This window comes from Cryptomeria japonica, chromosome 11 (genome assembly GCF_030272615.1).
Source record: "Cryptomeria japonica chromosome 11, Sugi_1.0, whole genome shotgun sequence".
Taxonomy (NCBI): Eukaryota; Viridiplantae; Streptophyta; class Pinopsida; order Cupressales; family Cupressaceae; genus Cryptomeria; species Cryptomeria japonica.
The window spans coordinates 606,403,514-606,420,750 of NC_081415.1; the positions used below are offsets into that span (position 1 = coordinate 606,403,514).

Below are 17,237 nucleotides of genomic sequence, written 5' to 3' on the forward strand. Positions count from 1 at the left end.
TTCTTACCTTTGAGTCTCATTTGGTCTTACTTAGAGTTAAGGTCAACTTACCTCATCAAGAGAAACTATCCTCTCTTTGGAAGTCACACCTACTCTACTACATACATACCTGGTCTTACACTTGGGACATTGCAAGTACACCTCAGACTCATTTACATTCCATTCAACTCTTGGTCTTCCATACTTTTTCCATTTTTCATCTAGTCTCTCACATCTTAGTCAAATACCTAGTTCATGGTTGAAACCCGTCTTCAAAAATCTAGGAGAAAAGCTAAAGAGGCTCAAGAATCCGCAAACATGAGTTCTTATGAGTATGATAACGATTTATTTTTCAATCCTGAGCACACTACATTGCCTGACATGGATGTTTATAGAAACATTCCAAATGTGGAAAACGCAAACACTACAAACAACAATGCTACACACAATGACAATGTGGACAACTTTTCAATACATTCAGCAGATGTAGAAGAATCCATTATGAATCCCCATTTCAATAGATTGGTTGAAGAAATAATGAGGAGGGATAGACAATATTTTTTACACATGATGGCACAAAGTGGAGCCAAGATACCTCATGATTTTGACATGTCTCAACTTATGGAAAACCGACCTTTGCAACAAACTCACTCCAACATGGATCAAAGGAGACCTAATAGTGGAGGAAATAGAGGACCACATATGGTACCTGAATCACCATCAGCTTTGCTTCAAAAACCAGAAGTCCCACATACACATGGTCAAACATATGATACTCACCTTCGAAGACCATTATGGAAGTCTTATGCAGATAGATATGCTCAAGCTATGGATCAACCAAAACAATTGGACATTCAAAGGCATGCTCAAAATTTGGACACAAGGAAACCCCGTGTCAAATTTGGGGGCAACACAATAGAACATGACATGCCTGTAGAATATGGTATACATGCACAAAATAGATATGGGGTTCTTCAACATGAAGCTATACCAAGTGCTCCATATATGCCGCATCAATATAGACCTCCTCCATATGAACATGTGTATGATCAATATCATCCATACATGCAATATACTCCTACAATTGGTGCTTCAAACATGGGGTATGCTTCAAGAAGTCGATCTCCACCTAAGAGAAATTTGGAGCAACAAATCAGAAATTTACAAAAGAAAATGGAGGACATAAATACACCAAAACCAACATACACAATGAGAGACATATGTCCTTATCCATTTGACAAGAACATTCCAATGCCTCCATTTCCTGCACACTTTGTGACGCCTAAATTTGACAAGTATAGAGGAAAAGGGGACCCCAAGGCACACTAAGACAATTTTTCACACCCTGCATTGAGGTAGCGGCAGAAGAAACATATTTGATGACATTGTTCCCACAAAGCTTAGGTGATCAAGCTATGGAATGGTTCTCCCAACTACCACCTGGTATTAAGTCATGGGGTGACTTAGCGGAGGCATTTATTCAACATTTCTCCTACAATATAGAGATAGACATATCAATCACTACTTTGTGCAATACCAAGCAAAGAGAGGGAGAGTCTTTTGCATCATTTTTGCAAAGATGGAGAAATCTAGCTAGCAGATGCTCTTGTGAAATTCCACAGAAACAAATGGTAGAAATGTTCACTCAAAATGTTAACAAGGACATTGGCTATGATCTAAGGAAAACTTGTTTGTCCACCTTCAAGGATGTTATTGAAAAGGGCTTAGCAATAGAAAGGGTTCTAATTGAACAAGGAGTCATTAAGATATTCAAGGAAAACAAAGATGACTTTAAAGGAAAAGACAAGCCCAGATTTTGGAATAAAAACAAGAACACAGTCAATGATGGTGTTGTTGATGCCAACACAGTGCGACCCAAATTCATTTTTTCGGGATCAAGTTCTACAAACAATCAAGTAAATACTCAAACAACTTCCAGATCACGAAGGAAGTACACCCCATTGGGAGAACCACTTGAGTCAGTCTTCAAAAAGCTAGTGGCAAACAAGGTAATCACAGTTCCAGATTTTCCTCCATATGAACCAAAGGTTAAACCAAATTGGTGGAATGATGATGAGTATTGTGAATTTCATAAGAGCAAGGGTCATAAGACAGGAAATTGTCATCGACTGAAGAACATCGTACAAGATCTCATTGATAGAGGTGACATTGAGATTGAGGGACACTCATCCAATCAAGAACATGAGATGTTTAAGGAACCATTCCCAAAGCATGACAAGGGAAAAGCTAAAGTCACAGATGATCAAGCCAACTATACTAGAGCACCTTACAACTATGATTCAACTATTAATCATATCTCGATGGACAATCATATCTCTACTATTACCATCAAGAACAAAAACCTTGAGAATCCTCCTCAGCGACCCAAGATTGTCCTAAGAGGTGTTGGATCTTCTTCCGAACCTACCTCTGAATGTCATGTTACAACCCGTCGAGGTAAAATTACTTTGCCAAGTGCCTCCACTAAAAATATCGCTTCTTCATCAACCAAACCTGAGTATGACCTTGTAGAACAGTTAGGGAAGACACCCGCGCTCATCTCCATCCTTGAGCTCCTACGTATATCCCCCGCTCATAAAGTTATTCTTGACCAAATCTTGAGAGACACTACCGTTCCTACTAATCTGAACGTGGACCAGTTTCAAGCCATGGTGGGATACCTTTCCATTCCACACTCCCTTACATTCACAGAAGCCGATGATGCCTCTGTAAGTCAGCCACACAATGCACCACTACACATTGAAGCCTTCATACACAAACATAGAATCAAACGAGTCCTTATAGATGGAGGAGCAGGTCTAAATATTTGTACATTGAGCACAATTAAACAATTGGGATATTCTGATAAAGCTGTGAATTCTACCAACAAAATTACTATCAAAGCATATGATGATGAAGAGCGTTCATCCAAGGGTACAGTCACCTTGCCTCTCAGAGTTGGGCCAGTTACAAAGGATGTGGTTTGTCAAGTCCTAAACCTGGATCTCACATATAATATATTGCTAGGACGTCCATGGATTCATGAGATGAGCACAGTCCCATCTACATATCATCGATGTATCATGTTTCCATACAATGGAGTTGAAGTGACCGTCAAAGCTGATCCTAACCCATTCATATATTGCAACAATCTGCAACCTCGATCAGAAATAACAATCTGCAACCTCGATCAGAAATAACAATCAAAAAAAGTAAAGAAAAATAATTTCGTCCAACGGTGAAAACCACTTCGATGGCGCCCTGGGCAAGTACCATGGTGAAAACTGGGTCACCAGCGCCATGCGTAGAGACATTGCTCCTCCCTCCTTCAGGATTCTCTTTCATCATTTCACTTTGCACACACTCACAACCTATTCGTTCATAATAAACTTACCCATTCCCATCATGGCTTGTTATTGATCTCCCTAAGATTGGTTAGCCATTCATAATAAACCTCCCTTTTCACTCCCTTTCCATCCATAATAAATCAGATCCTATCTGTGGCTAAGGCAAAATCCTACGTCTAGTAATAGGTGTGGAACTAAGAACATCACATGTTTCGAGGAGTACAGTTTCTTCCAGCTTTCTTCAGTCTATTCGTGCACAATCCGCAATAAAGCAACATTTGCATCACAGATCCGCAATAAAGTTTCGTCTTCTCCGCAATAAAGTATCAGTTTCATGGATTCAGTCAGTTTCAGATGAGACAGCAGCAACAATGGGCTTCAACAAATCAAATCTTTCAACAGACTCAGACAACATATGGTTCAGTGCTATCTATCCTTTTTGTGAAAGTAAACATTGTGACCACAATCAAATAAGACTTATACAAGTGACAAGAGACACTAAACTTGAGGACTACAGTGGATGTTGGTGTCGAGTCTTGGTTTTCTTTTGATTTCATCTTTATTTTGGTGACATGTCTTTTAGCTTTTCCAGGATGTCTTTGACTAGAGATTCTATCTCCAGGATGTCTTTGACTAGAAAGGCGAGGATGGGGTATCGTCACCTATTTGTATTTGTTGTCTGTGGATTGTCTTTTAGTAATGCTATGACTTGTCCAAGGATATGAGGACACTGTGAGTCTAATATGAACTAGAGCATTCCTTGTTTGTGACTGTCTTATCTCCATGCAAACGGGTACAATGACTTTCTGGGTCAAACATATGTCTCGATTGTCATAACCTACTTGCCATAATAAAGTTCAATGATGATAACGCACAAGAAGCTCTTTCACTTTCATATCTTCTGTCTTCCATCCCCCTTTCTTGATTGACTTCCATCATCCTTCTTGAGTTTGTGTAGCTTACTATCACATGACTGAGTATAATGACACACCAAAAACATTTGCATTTCATGTAGTTGCACCTGCATTACCACATATAAGCATTTCATACATACAGATAGATATCACCACTGCATCACATCCTGCACACAACACCTGTTAGCACAATTTACATTTGCATTATCATATTCATCTGCATTACATACATTCATATTTGCATCATGCATACACATAAAACATAAAAGAACAAAAATATATTGCATTGCATCATATACATATTTGCATCCATATCATAAGCATCACATAAGAACATCTCATCACATAGGTATGCATGCATATAGCTGCCACAAAGATGAATCATCTCATATATATATATATAAAATGTCATGATACAATGATGTCAAAATCATATGGCTACAATCACCCGCAGGTGTCTACATCATCATACAAAATGGTACAAAACTGATACAAAGGAACCCACTGATAACTCCTGCCAACACTGTTGGTAGTGCTAATCCTGTTCATGTCATGGTATCCCATGTCACTTGTCCCACCCTCATCTCCAGTCCCGGCTCCTAGAACACTCGTCTAAGGGCATCCCTATCTCCGTCTCGATCATACGAAATCAGCTCCCCATAAATCAATATCCACATAATCCTGTATACATCCTCCAGGGTGACTGTCATCTTACCCATCGGCAAATGAAATGTACATGTCTCGGAGTGCCACCTCTCCGCCAGTGTAGTCAGCAATCCCATGTTTGCCCGAAACTCAGGCACATACAGAATATGTCACAGACCCATAACCTCAATCGCAGCTCGGTCCTCGGCTGTCAACTCAGGTCGCAACCTCTGCGTCGACGGGAATCTCTCCCGTGACTCCAGCATCGGCAAGTACTCCTGCAGTCAAGCAAATCAATCATGTCAGTTATAGTGGCATTCACTGTTTATCACAAAATGCTACTCGCTATTTAAATGCATATGGCTATCTACCCTAGTGACACTCATTGTTCATCACAAAGTGTTACTGATTATCCTAGTGGTACTCCTTGTTCATCACAAAGTACTACGTGTGTGACACTCCCTGTTCATCACAAAGTGCTGCTCACATTTGCACTCCCTATTCATCACAAAGTGCTGCTCACATTTGCACTCCCTGTTCATCACAAAGTGCTGCTCAGATTTAAGTACTCCCTGTTCATCACAAAGTACTCTATCTTGGTACTCACTGTTCATCACAAAGTGCATTGATCTATCCTAGTCTTCCCTAGAGGACCTGCTTGAGTGTATCCTCTCAGCAGCTTATCCAATCGACAGCGTATGTTTATCACAAAACTGTCGATTTGACCTAGAAGATGCAAATTCATACTTTTCAAATGCAAACGCGCTTTCCTGACATAAATGCACATTTATTACATTACCTAGTATGCATTAATGACAACAATAAATGCATCAAAGTACGAGGAGGTTTTGTGGTACTCACCGGCTCTCCTGCCTCCGCTGGCCTCTAGAATCGGCAAACACGGTCGAATCTGTGAACAAAAGCCATCGCTGCTGACTGTTGTTGCTTTATTTTCGCTCTGCACTATGCTCTTGTGAATGTGTAGATGACAATGAGGATGTATTTTCCCCCGTGGTCTATCTTATAGCCTACCCTAGCCCTCGCATTCATTTCCCGAGTCAGTCTTCATTATCCCGTGACTCTATCACTTTATCCGGCTAATCCATTCTAGCCTTTCTTTCTTATCGAGAGATTGTCTGCAATCTTTTCATACATTTTCATCCAATCTCTCGAGGGGGCATATCATTCCCATCTTGGGGCAACTCTGTATCAGTTCATATTATCTTCTTTGAAACAACGTGACAAGCCGCATTGTCTCAAAGAGGGGCAAAATGTAGACACCCAAAATTGTCATGTCTAATTAAATAAATATTTTATTTATTTAATTATCTAAGCCTAATTCTTCTATTAATTAAATAAATCCTTATTTATTTAATTAATTCATTTATCCTCTTCTAGCCTTATTTCTCATTTAAATAAATACATTTATTTATTTAAATTACCCTTTTCCTAAATTAAATAAATATCTTATTTATTTAATTATCCCACTTCTTCTATTAATTAAATAAATCTTTATTTAATTAATTCATTAACCTTTTCCACCTATGACACATGTCATTCATCTCTTAATTCCTACACTACCTACCTCTTTCATTATTTTATTATTTCCTCTACCTACCCTCTAATCCTAGCCGACCTCCTTTTTACACTTCTCAATCTTATCCCTCCATTTCTTATTGTGTCTTCTATTTAAGGAGATGCTTCCTTCATTATCAAACCCTAATCACTCAGACTAATCGACAATTTGGAGGACTTGACTACACTACGATCCTACTTGCAACCACATTCCGTTCTTTGTTGAGCTCTTGTGCACATAAAAATCTGAGAGCAAATATATCAAGCAAGATCAATGGAGATAGGAAGAATGGAGATCAAAACCCTATTGGACATGTGATGGTATAATCTTTGTGATTTCATGTGATTTGCATTGTCTTAGGTAATCTTCATATGTTATGGTGGATCTTTGTTGATTGTTAGGCTAGGGTTTCGTGGTTGAATTCATTTAGCCTTTCAATATTGTCATTATTGTATCCATTTTCACCATACACAGGTTCAATTAATTAAAAAATTGAAAAATTGAAAAAGAGTTATACCTTGACAAGAACTAATAATCATTTTTGATTGGTGCAAAACAGAACAATTGAATATTGTATTGTATCAAAAACAAGTACCACGTAGTGGCGAATACTTGTCTTTATAGTATTGTAATAAAAATAATTGTTGTAAATCTTAATTATTATAATTTTGAAATATTGTTATTTTAGAATTATATTATTTTAATTATATTTTATAATATTAACTATAACTCTTTCAATTAAATTAAATTAATAATTATAATATAATATAATATAAACATTATAGTAAAAATATACATTTTTCTGGGGATGGCCCCGCAGTGCAACGACAATGTTGCAAGTGGTGTTGATACCGCGTTCTTGGTTTGTATCTTGGTATGTTCATATGCCAAGTCGAACTTGCTTCTCCGTCCAGTGTTTGCAAGTCAAAATATGTGGTGGACGAGTTGTACACCCTGACAGCACGATTCATTTGGCACGCGTTGGTGTTCACATCAAAGATTTCGCAGGCTGAGGTCGATTGGTCGTTGATGGATGATGCCCCCCCATTCGTCGGTGGTCCCACTTCGCTTCCCTGTGCCTTGCCGACTAACAGTGCTCAGGCCCCGTGCCTTGCCGACTAATAGTGCTCGGGCCCCGTGCAGACAAAGATCATGGAAGAACGAAGCTGCAACATGGAGTGATAAGGGTAGGAGGAATAAGGAGAGGAGAGATAAGGGGTCGTGCTCGGTGCTTTGGAGAGATAAGGTGAAATGGAGAGATAAGGGTGGCACAAGCAGACTTAGAGAGATAAGGAGCGGAGGTATAAGGAGCAATCAGAGTGATAAGGAGACTAAGCAACGGAGCGATAAGGAGAGACGAAGTGTGTTGGCAACAGATCAAGTCATGGAGGTGTTAATACCTCAGAATAGATATGTAACCACGGGGAGGGTGTCCCCCATAATGTGACCCTCACTGGTTCAAGCTCCCATTATGCAAAAGAATTGCAATATGGTGAAAGTAGTCGTGTCAGGGACGCCGCTCCTGGGGATGGTCGTGCGCATAAGGTCGCTTCAACTGCTCAGGGATGTGGCTTAAAACTCCCACCGCATACGGTCAAACAAACCCCTCAACAGTATAATGGTGTGATGGGGGCTTCTTTAAAGCCATCATCCAAGGCTATTTTAGTATCTCTGGATGTGGACGCTGACGAGGAAGTTGCTCATAATGTTTTAGTTTTTTTTTAGCTAGGGTTGATTGGACGCTTCAGGGGCTTGTGGCCAAGCTTGCATGACTTGCATGCTTGGATCTCTAATAATTGGGAGCCTATTTTAGACGAGTGAGTACTGATTTACCCTTCAACAAAAAGTTTTTTTTACTATGGTTTTTGAACAGACTCGAGACAGAAACAGGGTTCTTTGTGAGCATTTTTGGAGTTGAGAGGACAAGTTACCCTTGACGTTGAAGCCCTAGCATCCAGCTATATGTCCAAACAATGAGGTTTTTGACAAGATCTCGATATGGGTGAGGCTTCCTAATCTCCCATTACATGTATGGTTTGATTCTTGTTTTGAAGTGGTAGGAAACTCGTTGGAAGCTTCTTGATGGTAGATGAAGAATCTTCTAATCTCTTTCACTCTAGATTTGCATGTATTCTGGTGGAAATGGATGTCTCTAATGGGCTTCTTGCAGAAATTTCAATTAAAACTTCAAAAGGTTGTTGGGTGCAACCTTTGGATTATGAAGGGGTTCCCTTCAGGTGTAGGAGATGCTTCCAAATAGGGCATATGACAGTGCAATGTGCAAGCAACATCTTTATACATTAAAGGAGGAGGATGGGTTGCAAAAAAGTTTTTCTCAGGTTGTTTTTGGGGAAACGATTCAGAAATCTACAAATCCTCGGCCTCAGGATGAGCAAGCAATAAAAGATAGTGTTGAAACTAGTTCAGGTGGGTGTGATGGGGAGATGTTGTTGGGAAAGAGAGCTTTTACCTTGGAGAGAAGGTAAAAATGCAGGTCCCCAAGGTCCCAGGATATGGAAGAGGCTTCGTTGACAGCTGATGGTAAGCTCCAACATGAGGTTTCCTCTACAATGGATCGGACATTTTTTTAAGGATAATTCTTTGGATTGGCAAGTTGAGGTTGTCGGGATTGAAGATGGATGGCACACTGTGAAAGGGAAAAAAGAGAAAAAGGTGAAGAATAACCCCTTTGATATGGTCCTGCGTTCCCATTCAAAGGGAGGTGCTAATATCAAAAGTTAATATCTGTACTGCTTGCAGGTTTAGGGTCTATTTATGTTATATGTGACTTGTTAATGGATCTCTTATTCTTCTCTCTTCAAGATGGTGGAATCCCTGGTTGTTACCACCCTGGGTCAGGGCTAAGCTTTTCCCTGGTTAATCTTAATAAAATCATATACTATTACCGACCCCCCCAAAAAAACTATTAATTATCAAATGAAAGACATTTTTTAATAACTTGATGAAAAATATTTAAATTTATGATTTCCAAAAAGTATTAAAAAATAGAACGATTTCAAAAAGATATATATAATACAATTATAAAGAATACATATAATAATTATATTTTTTTAATAGATATACTTGTATTTAATTTTTCATTTAATTTAATTCAATTTAAACTGAATAAAATTTATATATCTATTTAGAAAAATATTTTATTTGTGATATTATAAATAATAAAAAAAGAAAAAAGAAATCCAAAAAAAAAATCTAAAACATCTATCATAGTGTAGATAAATCATTATTACAATATCTTAAATTCAAAATATAAATCTCAACTTTACAAAAACCAAGTTTATTTTGAGAGCAAAAATAATAATCACTCGTTTGATTGGTGCAAACTAATTGATTAATTGGGCTTGAATGCAATAATATTGTCTCTGTGTGTATATTTATATATAAGATTACTAATAAAAATGAAAAAAATCAATTAAAATATACATTTATTTTTAAATACAAAGAAATCTAAAAAAACCCTATAAAATCTAACATTCCTACAAATTTTTTCCTTGAACACCAAATTTTTTCATCTAATCATATTGTAAATAAATAATTTCTAGTTTAAAAATATAAATCTAACTTTATAAAAATCAAGCTTATTTTGAAAAAAAAAATAATAATCACTCTTTTTATTGGTGCAAAGAATCGATTAATTAGACTTAAGTGAATACAACTTATTGCTATTCAAAAATTAAAATCTATAAAAAGAACAAAAATTCCTATTTTAAAAAGGGTATCAAATATTGTGAAGATAATGGTTAAAGTCAAGATATAGAGATAATTAATATTAGTTTTCAATGTTAAGATATAAATGAAATTATAAATTAATTTTTTGCAAGGAATATCTAGAGACAAATAATTAAGAGCAAAATAATATCGCAACAAATAAGAATTAAAAAATAATTGCAAACAACATTCTTTACATAAATAGAACCTCCTTACAAATTATCATGCATTGGTTTAATTTTCTCTAATAGTTTATTAGCTTCTAGGAAAACTCCCACCGGACCATAAGAAAAATATTTAAATTTCTTCCATCTGCTAAAAAAAAAATCACCTTGTATCAGTATATCAATAAGGTATTTGTTGCAAGTTTAATAATATGGCACCTTGTTTTTTTTATTTTCATTTTGGCCAACTTTATTGTTGTAAATGGCCACATGATTTCTTTATAAAAGTGAGTTTCTTTTAAGTAAAAATGATACAACTAATAAAGTTGATGCTATCAATCAAAAAAACAATTCAAACAAACTAATGCACAATTAAATACTTGCATGGAAGCTACAGACCTTGGTGTGTAAGGAAGAGCAAAACAATGAAGATGAAGATGGTTTACGCTATTGAATGGAGGTTGATGGAACCCAAACCTGCATAAATAAATTATATAAATAACATTGGAAATTATTGTCATACAATATACCAATGCCATCAACATAGATGAAGTATGTTATTTTCATTTTAACATAATTTTAAGATAAAGAAAAAATATGAAAAAAATAGAAAAGAAGGATGCATATAATCCATCAGCATCCCAGGAACTGTCAAGAACAAGAATTGAAGGTTTTTCAAAATTTTCAAGATGTGTAAGTATTCGTTAAAAACAATCAATTTTACAGTCAGTGGTCTCAGGAAGGCAGAAGCAGTTTGGTAAATGCCAAGGTGGTTTTATAACCTCTTGAGCAGTCCTGACTTTTTGAAAAGTCAGGACAGTTATGACTATTAGAAAGCATCAGTTTCGTCGCAAGGCAAAGAACAGAGAGGGGAAATGAACAGTCATGCCTTTTGGTGTTCCCATTCACTTAAGAAAGCTTGTAGTGAATAGGAAAGACTTCCATCATCTTTCAAAAAGGCATGCGAATAGCAGAGACAAGGTTAAAGAGGTTAGAGGATTGATTTGTATGCAGCATGCAGAAGATAAGAAAACTCAGTTGTGATTGACAGGAAAATTGACGGAGCAAGAGCAGCTTCATGGTTGTAATCCACTCCATGTAACTTGTTTTCCAACTAATAATAATCACGTGGAGGAGCTATAAGCCTCTACCAACTGATTTATTCTGCATTTTGGAGGTTCTCCAAAGTAAATCTAAGTGTTCACCATTCACGAATGTTCATCTGAATGCCTTCTTGTTGTTTGCACAATCAAACTCACTTGTAGACCAATTTAATAGTTCTAAGCAGAGCAAGCATTGCAAATTTTGATGATTCCTATTTTCAATAAGCTGTTTGATGAAATTACAAATCATTTTGGTATCAGAAATGGTTACTAACTGTGTTGATCCCTAAAAAAAGTCAAAGGAAACTACCAGGAGGTGATGAGCAGGTTCCTCAAAATGTGGGGAGAAAGTGAATAGGCTGCAGAATGGCTTCAACAGGGATGACCTGCCTGGAATGTGGAAGAAGATAGTGGAGGTGTTGATGTGGTACATAACTCTTGAGGGCAGCTATAAGTGGTTCCATACCTATCTCTTTCTAATGTTGAATCACTTTTGTCATAATGTCAAAATAAATTTTGCTTTCTAGTTGTTTTCTTCATTGGAAGAGTCCTTCCAAAAAGTTCTATCATTGGTTAATTTATGCCCCTTCACCAAGGGCCTCTACTGGTATAATTTGGCCCTTACCTTAGCCCACTCTATTCATCCTTGCATCTATAACCCTTCCATGGTCCAGAAAGAAGAGGATCCCACCCTTAAAAAACAGAAAATCCATTCCCCTTCTGTGGAGCATATTTCTCCCCACAAAGACCCTAACCCCATGGTTGATCCATCCCCTTCCTCGTCAGGGCTAAAAAAACTTCCTTCAAAGACCCCCCCCAGGACCTTTGCATCTCTTTAAATGATTAGTCAATCCCTCCAAGCTCCCCAAGTCAGGATTATATTCTGCATTCTCCCCCTGCCAGGCCTAGTCCCTCTTCTTCCCCCCCCGAGAGGAGATGCATAAAAATGTCCTTTTCTGAGAGTACCCTGATGCCCTATTCAGGCAAAGCCACCTCAATCCCAATCCCTCTAACCTGTGTGTGAGCTCCCACCACAACCTCTGTATCCAGTTAGAGGAGAGATTGAACAACCTTTGCAAGGCTTAATGACATTTTGAAGTGGCAACTAGCTCAGTGACATGTTGCTGAAAAGAAGATTCACAATTTTGAATTCCTTGCGTTGTCAAAATCCTTGGAGTGGCCTGAGGAGAATATCAATGACAATGTTTGGAACTTTGTCAAAGAGATAGCCGCTACTTTTGACAAATGGGATCAGTTACTAAAAGAGGTGGAGAATATCAATAAGGTGATTGATAATGTCGAAGACATGAAAAATCTAGAAAAAGAGGTTGTGATTCTCAAAGCCAACCATGAAAATATATACAATAATATGCAAGAAATTATTGCTTATTGCAAAGAGTCCATCAAGAACACAACTACTACTCTCCAAATGCTTCAGCTGGAGCTTGAGAAGAGGAAATCCAAACATAGAGTGAATGAGACTCCATCACAAACTCTCCCTCTTGACTTTGCTAACAATTCCAGCATCAAAAAGAAGAAAGGCAATTAAAATAAGAAATATAGTTCATTTGAAATACAAACTTACCAATTAAAAATTATTTTCCAATATAAATCTTGCTTTAGGTCCTGCAATAATGTTAGTTAACATTTGAAATGTAATCCATGAGGCCACCTATTTTCAAAAGGGTTAGGAATCCAATAACATATAAATGCATACATAATCAATAGCATTAATAATCATCCTAAGCATATTCCTAGTAACCATATTAGGAATTAGATAGAAATTTTGCAAACTGCAATCTCAAGGATAGTTATCCTTGTATTGTGAGAGCATGGGTGGAAAATGGTCCACTCCATTCCTCATTCCACCTTCAAGATTAGTCATCCTCCTTGATCAAGCCTAGGAGTACTAATCAACCTCCCAAACCATGAGGCTTAACCCCCAATGGGTGGCGTGCTTGATAAGAGTATGAAGACTACCTCCCTCCACCAAGCCCAAGAGCACATATATGCCTCTGCCTCACAAGGCTCAATACCCTATGGGTGGCGTACTTGAAGGTAGCTATGTTGGGTTTTCACCTCTCGTGAACTCAAAAGGTCAATTGGCCTTCCTTTTTTGCAACCATTTCTACCCAATTCAAAATAGATCAGCTATATGAATATGTCATCACATATTTATCAAAATAGAAATACAATTAATTTTACTTAAATTGGGAAACAATATCAAATTGGAAAACAATGCAATTACTTACAATTATCTCTATATAATTTCAGCAAAGAATAAATATTGCATTCATAAATTCATATCATACTTTCACACATAAACTTACTAATTCTAGGCTGATAACAATAAATCAGATTTCTGCTCTTTATTTGCCATTTCCTTGAATTAAAATCAAATGCTGATTTCTCTCCCTTTTCCCAGAAGCAGGTTCGCCCTATTTATAATCCCCAATAGAGGTTGAAAGGTTACAAAAAATGGGATACGACTTCACTTTAAATGACATGTCTCCACCAAGCCCAAGAGCACACATATGCCTCTCGGCCCACAAGGCTTAACCCACTTTGGGTGGCATACTTGATTGCAAGTATGTTAGGTTTCACCTCTCATGAACTCGAAAGGTTGATTGGCATTCCTGTTTTGCAACCATTTCTACCCAAATCAAAATAGATCAACTATATGAATATGTCATCACATATATATCAAGATAAAAATAAAATTAATTTTACTTAAATTGGGAAACAACACTCAATTGAAAAACAAAGCAATTACCTACAATTATCACTATATAATTTCATCAAAGAATAAATATTGTATTCATAAATTCATATCATACTTTCACACATAAACTTACTAATTCTAGGTTGATAACAATAAATCAGATTTCTGCTCTTTATTTGCTATTTCCTTGAATTCAAATCAAATGCTGATTTCTCCCCCTTTCCCACAAGCAGGTCCGCCCCATTTATAATCCCCAATAGGGATTGAAAGGTTACAAATATGCGATACAACTTCACTTTAAATGAGACATCCTATTTATTAGCTGATTAGTATTGCTAACTAATGATCACTTTATTCCCTTACAGATTGCCAAAAAGAATTTAACTACATATCTTTCAAGTCAGGGGCATGACAGTCTACCCTCCCTGAGATTGCTTGTCCTCAAGCAATTTTAAATTTGGATGATCAATGATTTCGGTTCCTTCCCAAGTGGTGTCTTCTATAGGTAGACCCTTCCATTTAACCAAATACTCAAGAACAGTCTTGTTCTTTAACTTCTTTTCTTACATATCAAGGAGGGCTTCGGGTTCCAAAATCAACTTACCTTCATCATCAAGCAGGGACAATTTTGAACATGGAGTAATATGTTGTCTCAGTACCTTCTTGAGGCAAGCTACATGGAAGACATTGTTTGCCCTCCGGGTGAATAGCTTAGAACATACAGATAAAACACTCAATGCAGAATAATAATGCCATAGTTATCAGATAAAACATAAGAAATGCTACTCCATTCATAAATCATGTCCCTTACAAGTTACATTCCGAGGTATATAAAGGTACCGAGGGGATGCAAGGGCCAACTGTTGCACCTGTAACTATCATCCCTCGGTTACATTATTAATGAAAGTAAAGTACTATCTAATTAACAATTTAATTCCGTACAATATTACCGCTAACATCATCCCCCAAAAAAAACAAGGTCGTCTCCTGACGACTGGAAAGCAAAATGGAAGGATTACAACATAAAACTCAGGACTAAGAAGGGGGTGGAGGAAGCGTCCCTGGTGGAGAGGGTGCGGCACTCAAGCGAGCGTGTAACTAGTAGACCTACTCAGTCCGCAACTTGAGGTCCCGCTCCGCAACCATCTAGCGTTCTGCCTCCAAGACTTCCTTATCTTTCTGGTCCACCTGCTCCAAAGCACTACCCAGTCGGTTCTCCAACGTAGTCCTGTCTTCGTGCACTTCCTCCAACCGTGCCTCCAAGGCACCCCTAGCCGTCCTCTCTCCGACTAACACTGTCTCCAAGGCAGCTCGTTCTTCATCCCATGCGGCCGTCGCCTGAGCCAATTGCTCTCTGTGGAGCTCTTCTGTCTGCTGGAGCCTAGTAGCCAACTCGTCCCGTGCCAACATGGCCTCCCTGCGCTGGGTCTCTGTACTGTCGGCAATATATTGCGTCCTCCACAACTCATAGTAGGTTTCTCGAAAGGACTGCTCTATTCACCTCAACAATGACTGTCTGCTGGTTTCGCCAACATGCTCCCGGAGGCCCCAATTCTCCAACATTTGTAAGGTCTCTATGGTAGGCCATCCACCAAACTCAAAGCACTGAGTAAAGTGGGTCCTGCACCTGTCCCTCATAAACTCCAGTAGCTGCTCCAACTCATCGTCTGCCCGGGCCTCTCCCTGAGACCTCACGGAGGCTACCACCCGTCTGGCTTCCACAGCCATATCGGCCAAGAACTACTCTAATTCCCTGTCGCCATCCCCTCTCGAAGATGCTACGATACCATGCTCCTCCATAGCCCCGTGGGAAGTCTGTGGGAAGCTCGGGGTCAACTCCTCCTCCTGCGTAGGGCTCAACTCCTCCTCCTGCGTAGGGCTCAACACCAACTCACGGATGGGTGATTGGTCCCTCAATACACTCTGTGTCGGCTCTGGTGAACTATCTCCGACGAGGTCCACAACCTCGTGAGGACTCTGCTCACGCCTTGGAGAAAGGACTGTTGTTCCAGCCGGGGTTATTGGTGCCAGTTTGAACCGGCTCAGCCACGCATTCATATCCTGCTGAGAAGGGGTACAACTCTCTCCAGGACGCTCCGCTGGTACCCCCATCTCCCCATCTTCTGTCCATCCAACCTCTACTACTGTCGTGGGATGACTTTCGTCGACCACCAAAGGCTCTACCAATGTCACAGCCGCAGGTGGGGGAACCATGATCACGGGTGTCCAGCCTTGCCCAAAACCAAGAACGAGCACGGCCAGCACTGTCGCACCTAGAGGAGGCAACGTGGTACCTAGTGAGGTCGTCTGCTCATCCAGAGGCTACGCAGTTGCTGTTGATATTGCCCCCATGTCCTCCTCTACATGTTGCCCACCCCGACCTACCATTCTGAAACTACTCTCCGTGGCCGTATCACTGGAGTCCTCTGCCTCCTCACTCGGGTCACAACTGGCGGACTCCGACTCGATTGCCGACACTGAAACCACTACCCTTCTCTTCCATTTCGTGCCAAAGTGTATATCTCCGCTTGGTGCCATGGTGTCCAGGTGAATCCAATAAAATATGGGAGGCTGGCCAAGGTGTACACAACCTTGTGGTGCCAAGTGCTGGTCCGGTGAGCCCTGAAGGCATACTGCATCTAGAAAGAGCCCAATAGCGTGGTAGGGCATGTAGAAAGTCCTGTGCTAGAGAGTCATGAATTCCTCTATCCTATCTGCTAATACAAATGCCCAGTCATATACTACACCATTACAGATGCCATTCACGAGCACCACCTATGCCATGGCAATATCTGAAGCCCGACTTGCTCCCGTCAACCAGCTCTTCAATACATCCACCAGGCACCACCATATTCCTTCTCTTAGAAACGACTTCTTCAGACCTCGACTTTTGCTTGCGTGCTGAAGACTAGCAAGTTCCGTTTGTGTGAGGTCGTCGCGACACATCAGCTTCAGAAGTTTTTCTTTGAAATCTGGGGATATTTTCTGTTCCTTATCCACTTTCTTTCCGTGCACCCCAGGAATATCGAAAACTCCGGTAAATTCGGTCGAAGCAAAG

General features: G+C 39.1%; 1 protein-coding gene across 3 annotated transcripts in view; it reads right to left on the reverse strand.

The window, feature by feature from the left end:
- Nucleotides 1–4,652: 4,652 nt before the first annotated feature.
- Nucleotides 4,653–17,237, reverse strand: part of LOC131068843 (bifunctional adenosine 5'-phosphosulfate phosphorylase/adenylylsulfatase HINT4) — a 123,535-nt gene continuing 110,950 nt past the window's right edge. The window contains exons 5-6 of one of the 3 annotated variants that reach the window (XM_058004115.2): nucleotides 10,754–10,831; nucleotides 4,653–5,163 (exon numbers count right to left, since the gene is read on the reverse strand). In XM_058004115.2, coding sequence (XP_057860098.1) covers nucleotides 5,097–5,163; nucleotides 10,754–10,831 — 145 coding nt within the window. In that variant the 3' untranslated portion in view covers nucleotides 4,653–5,096. Of the gene's footprint in view, nucleotides 5,164–10,222; nucleotides 10,506–10,753; nucleotides 10,832–17,237 lie in introns of those variants that run through there. The other 2 variants (XM_058004113.2, XM_058004114.2) reach the window with 2 other exon arrangements.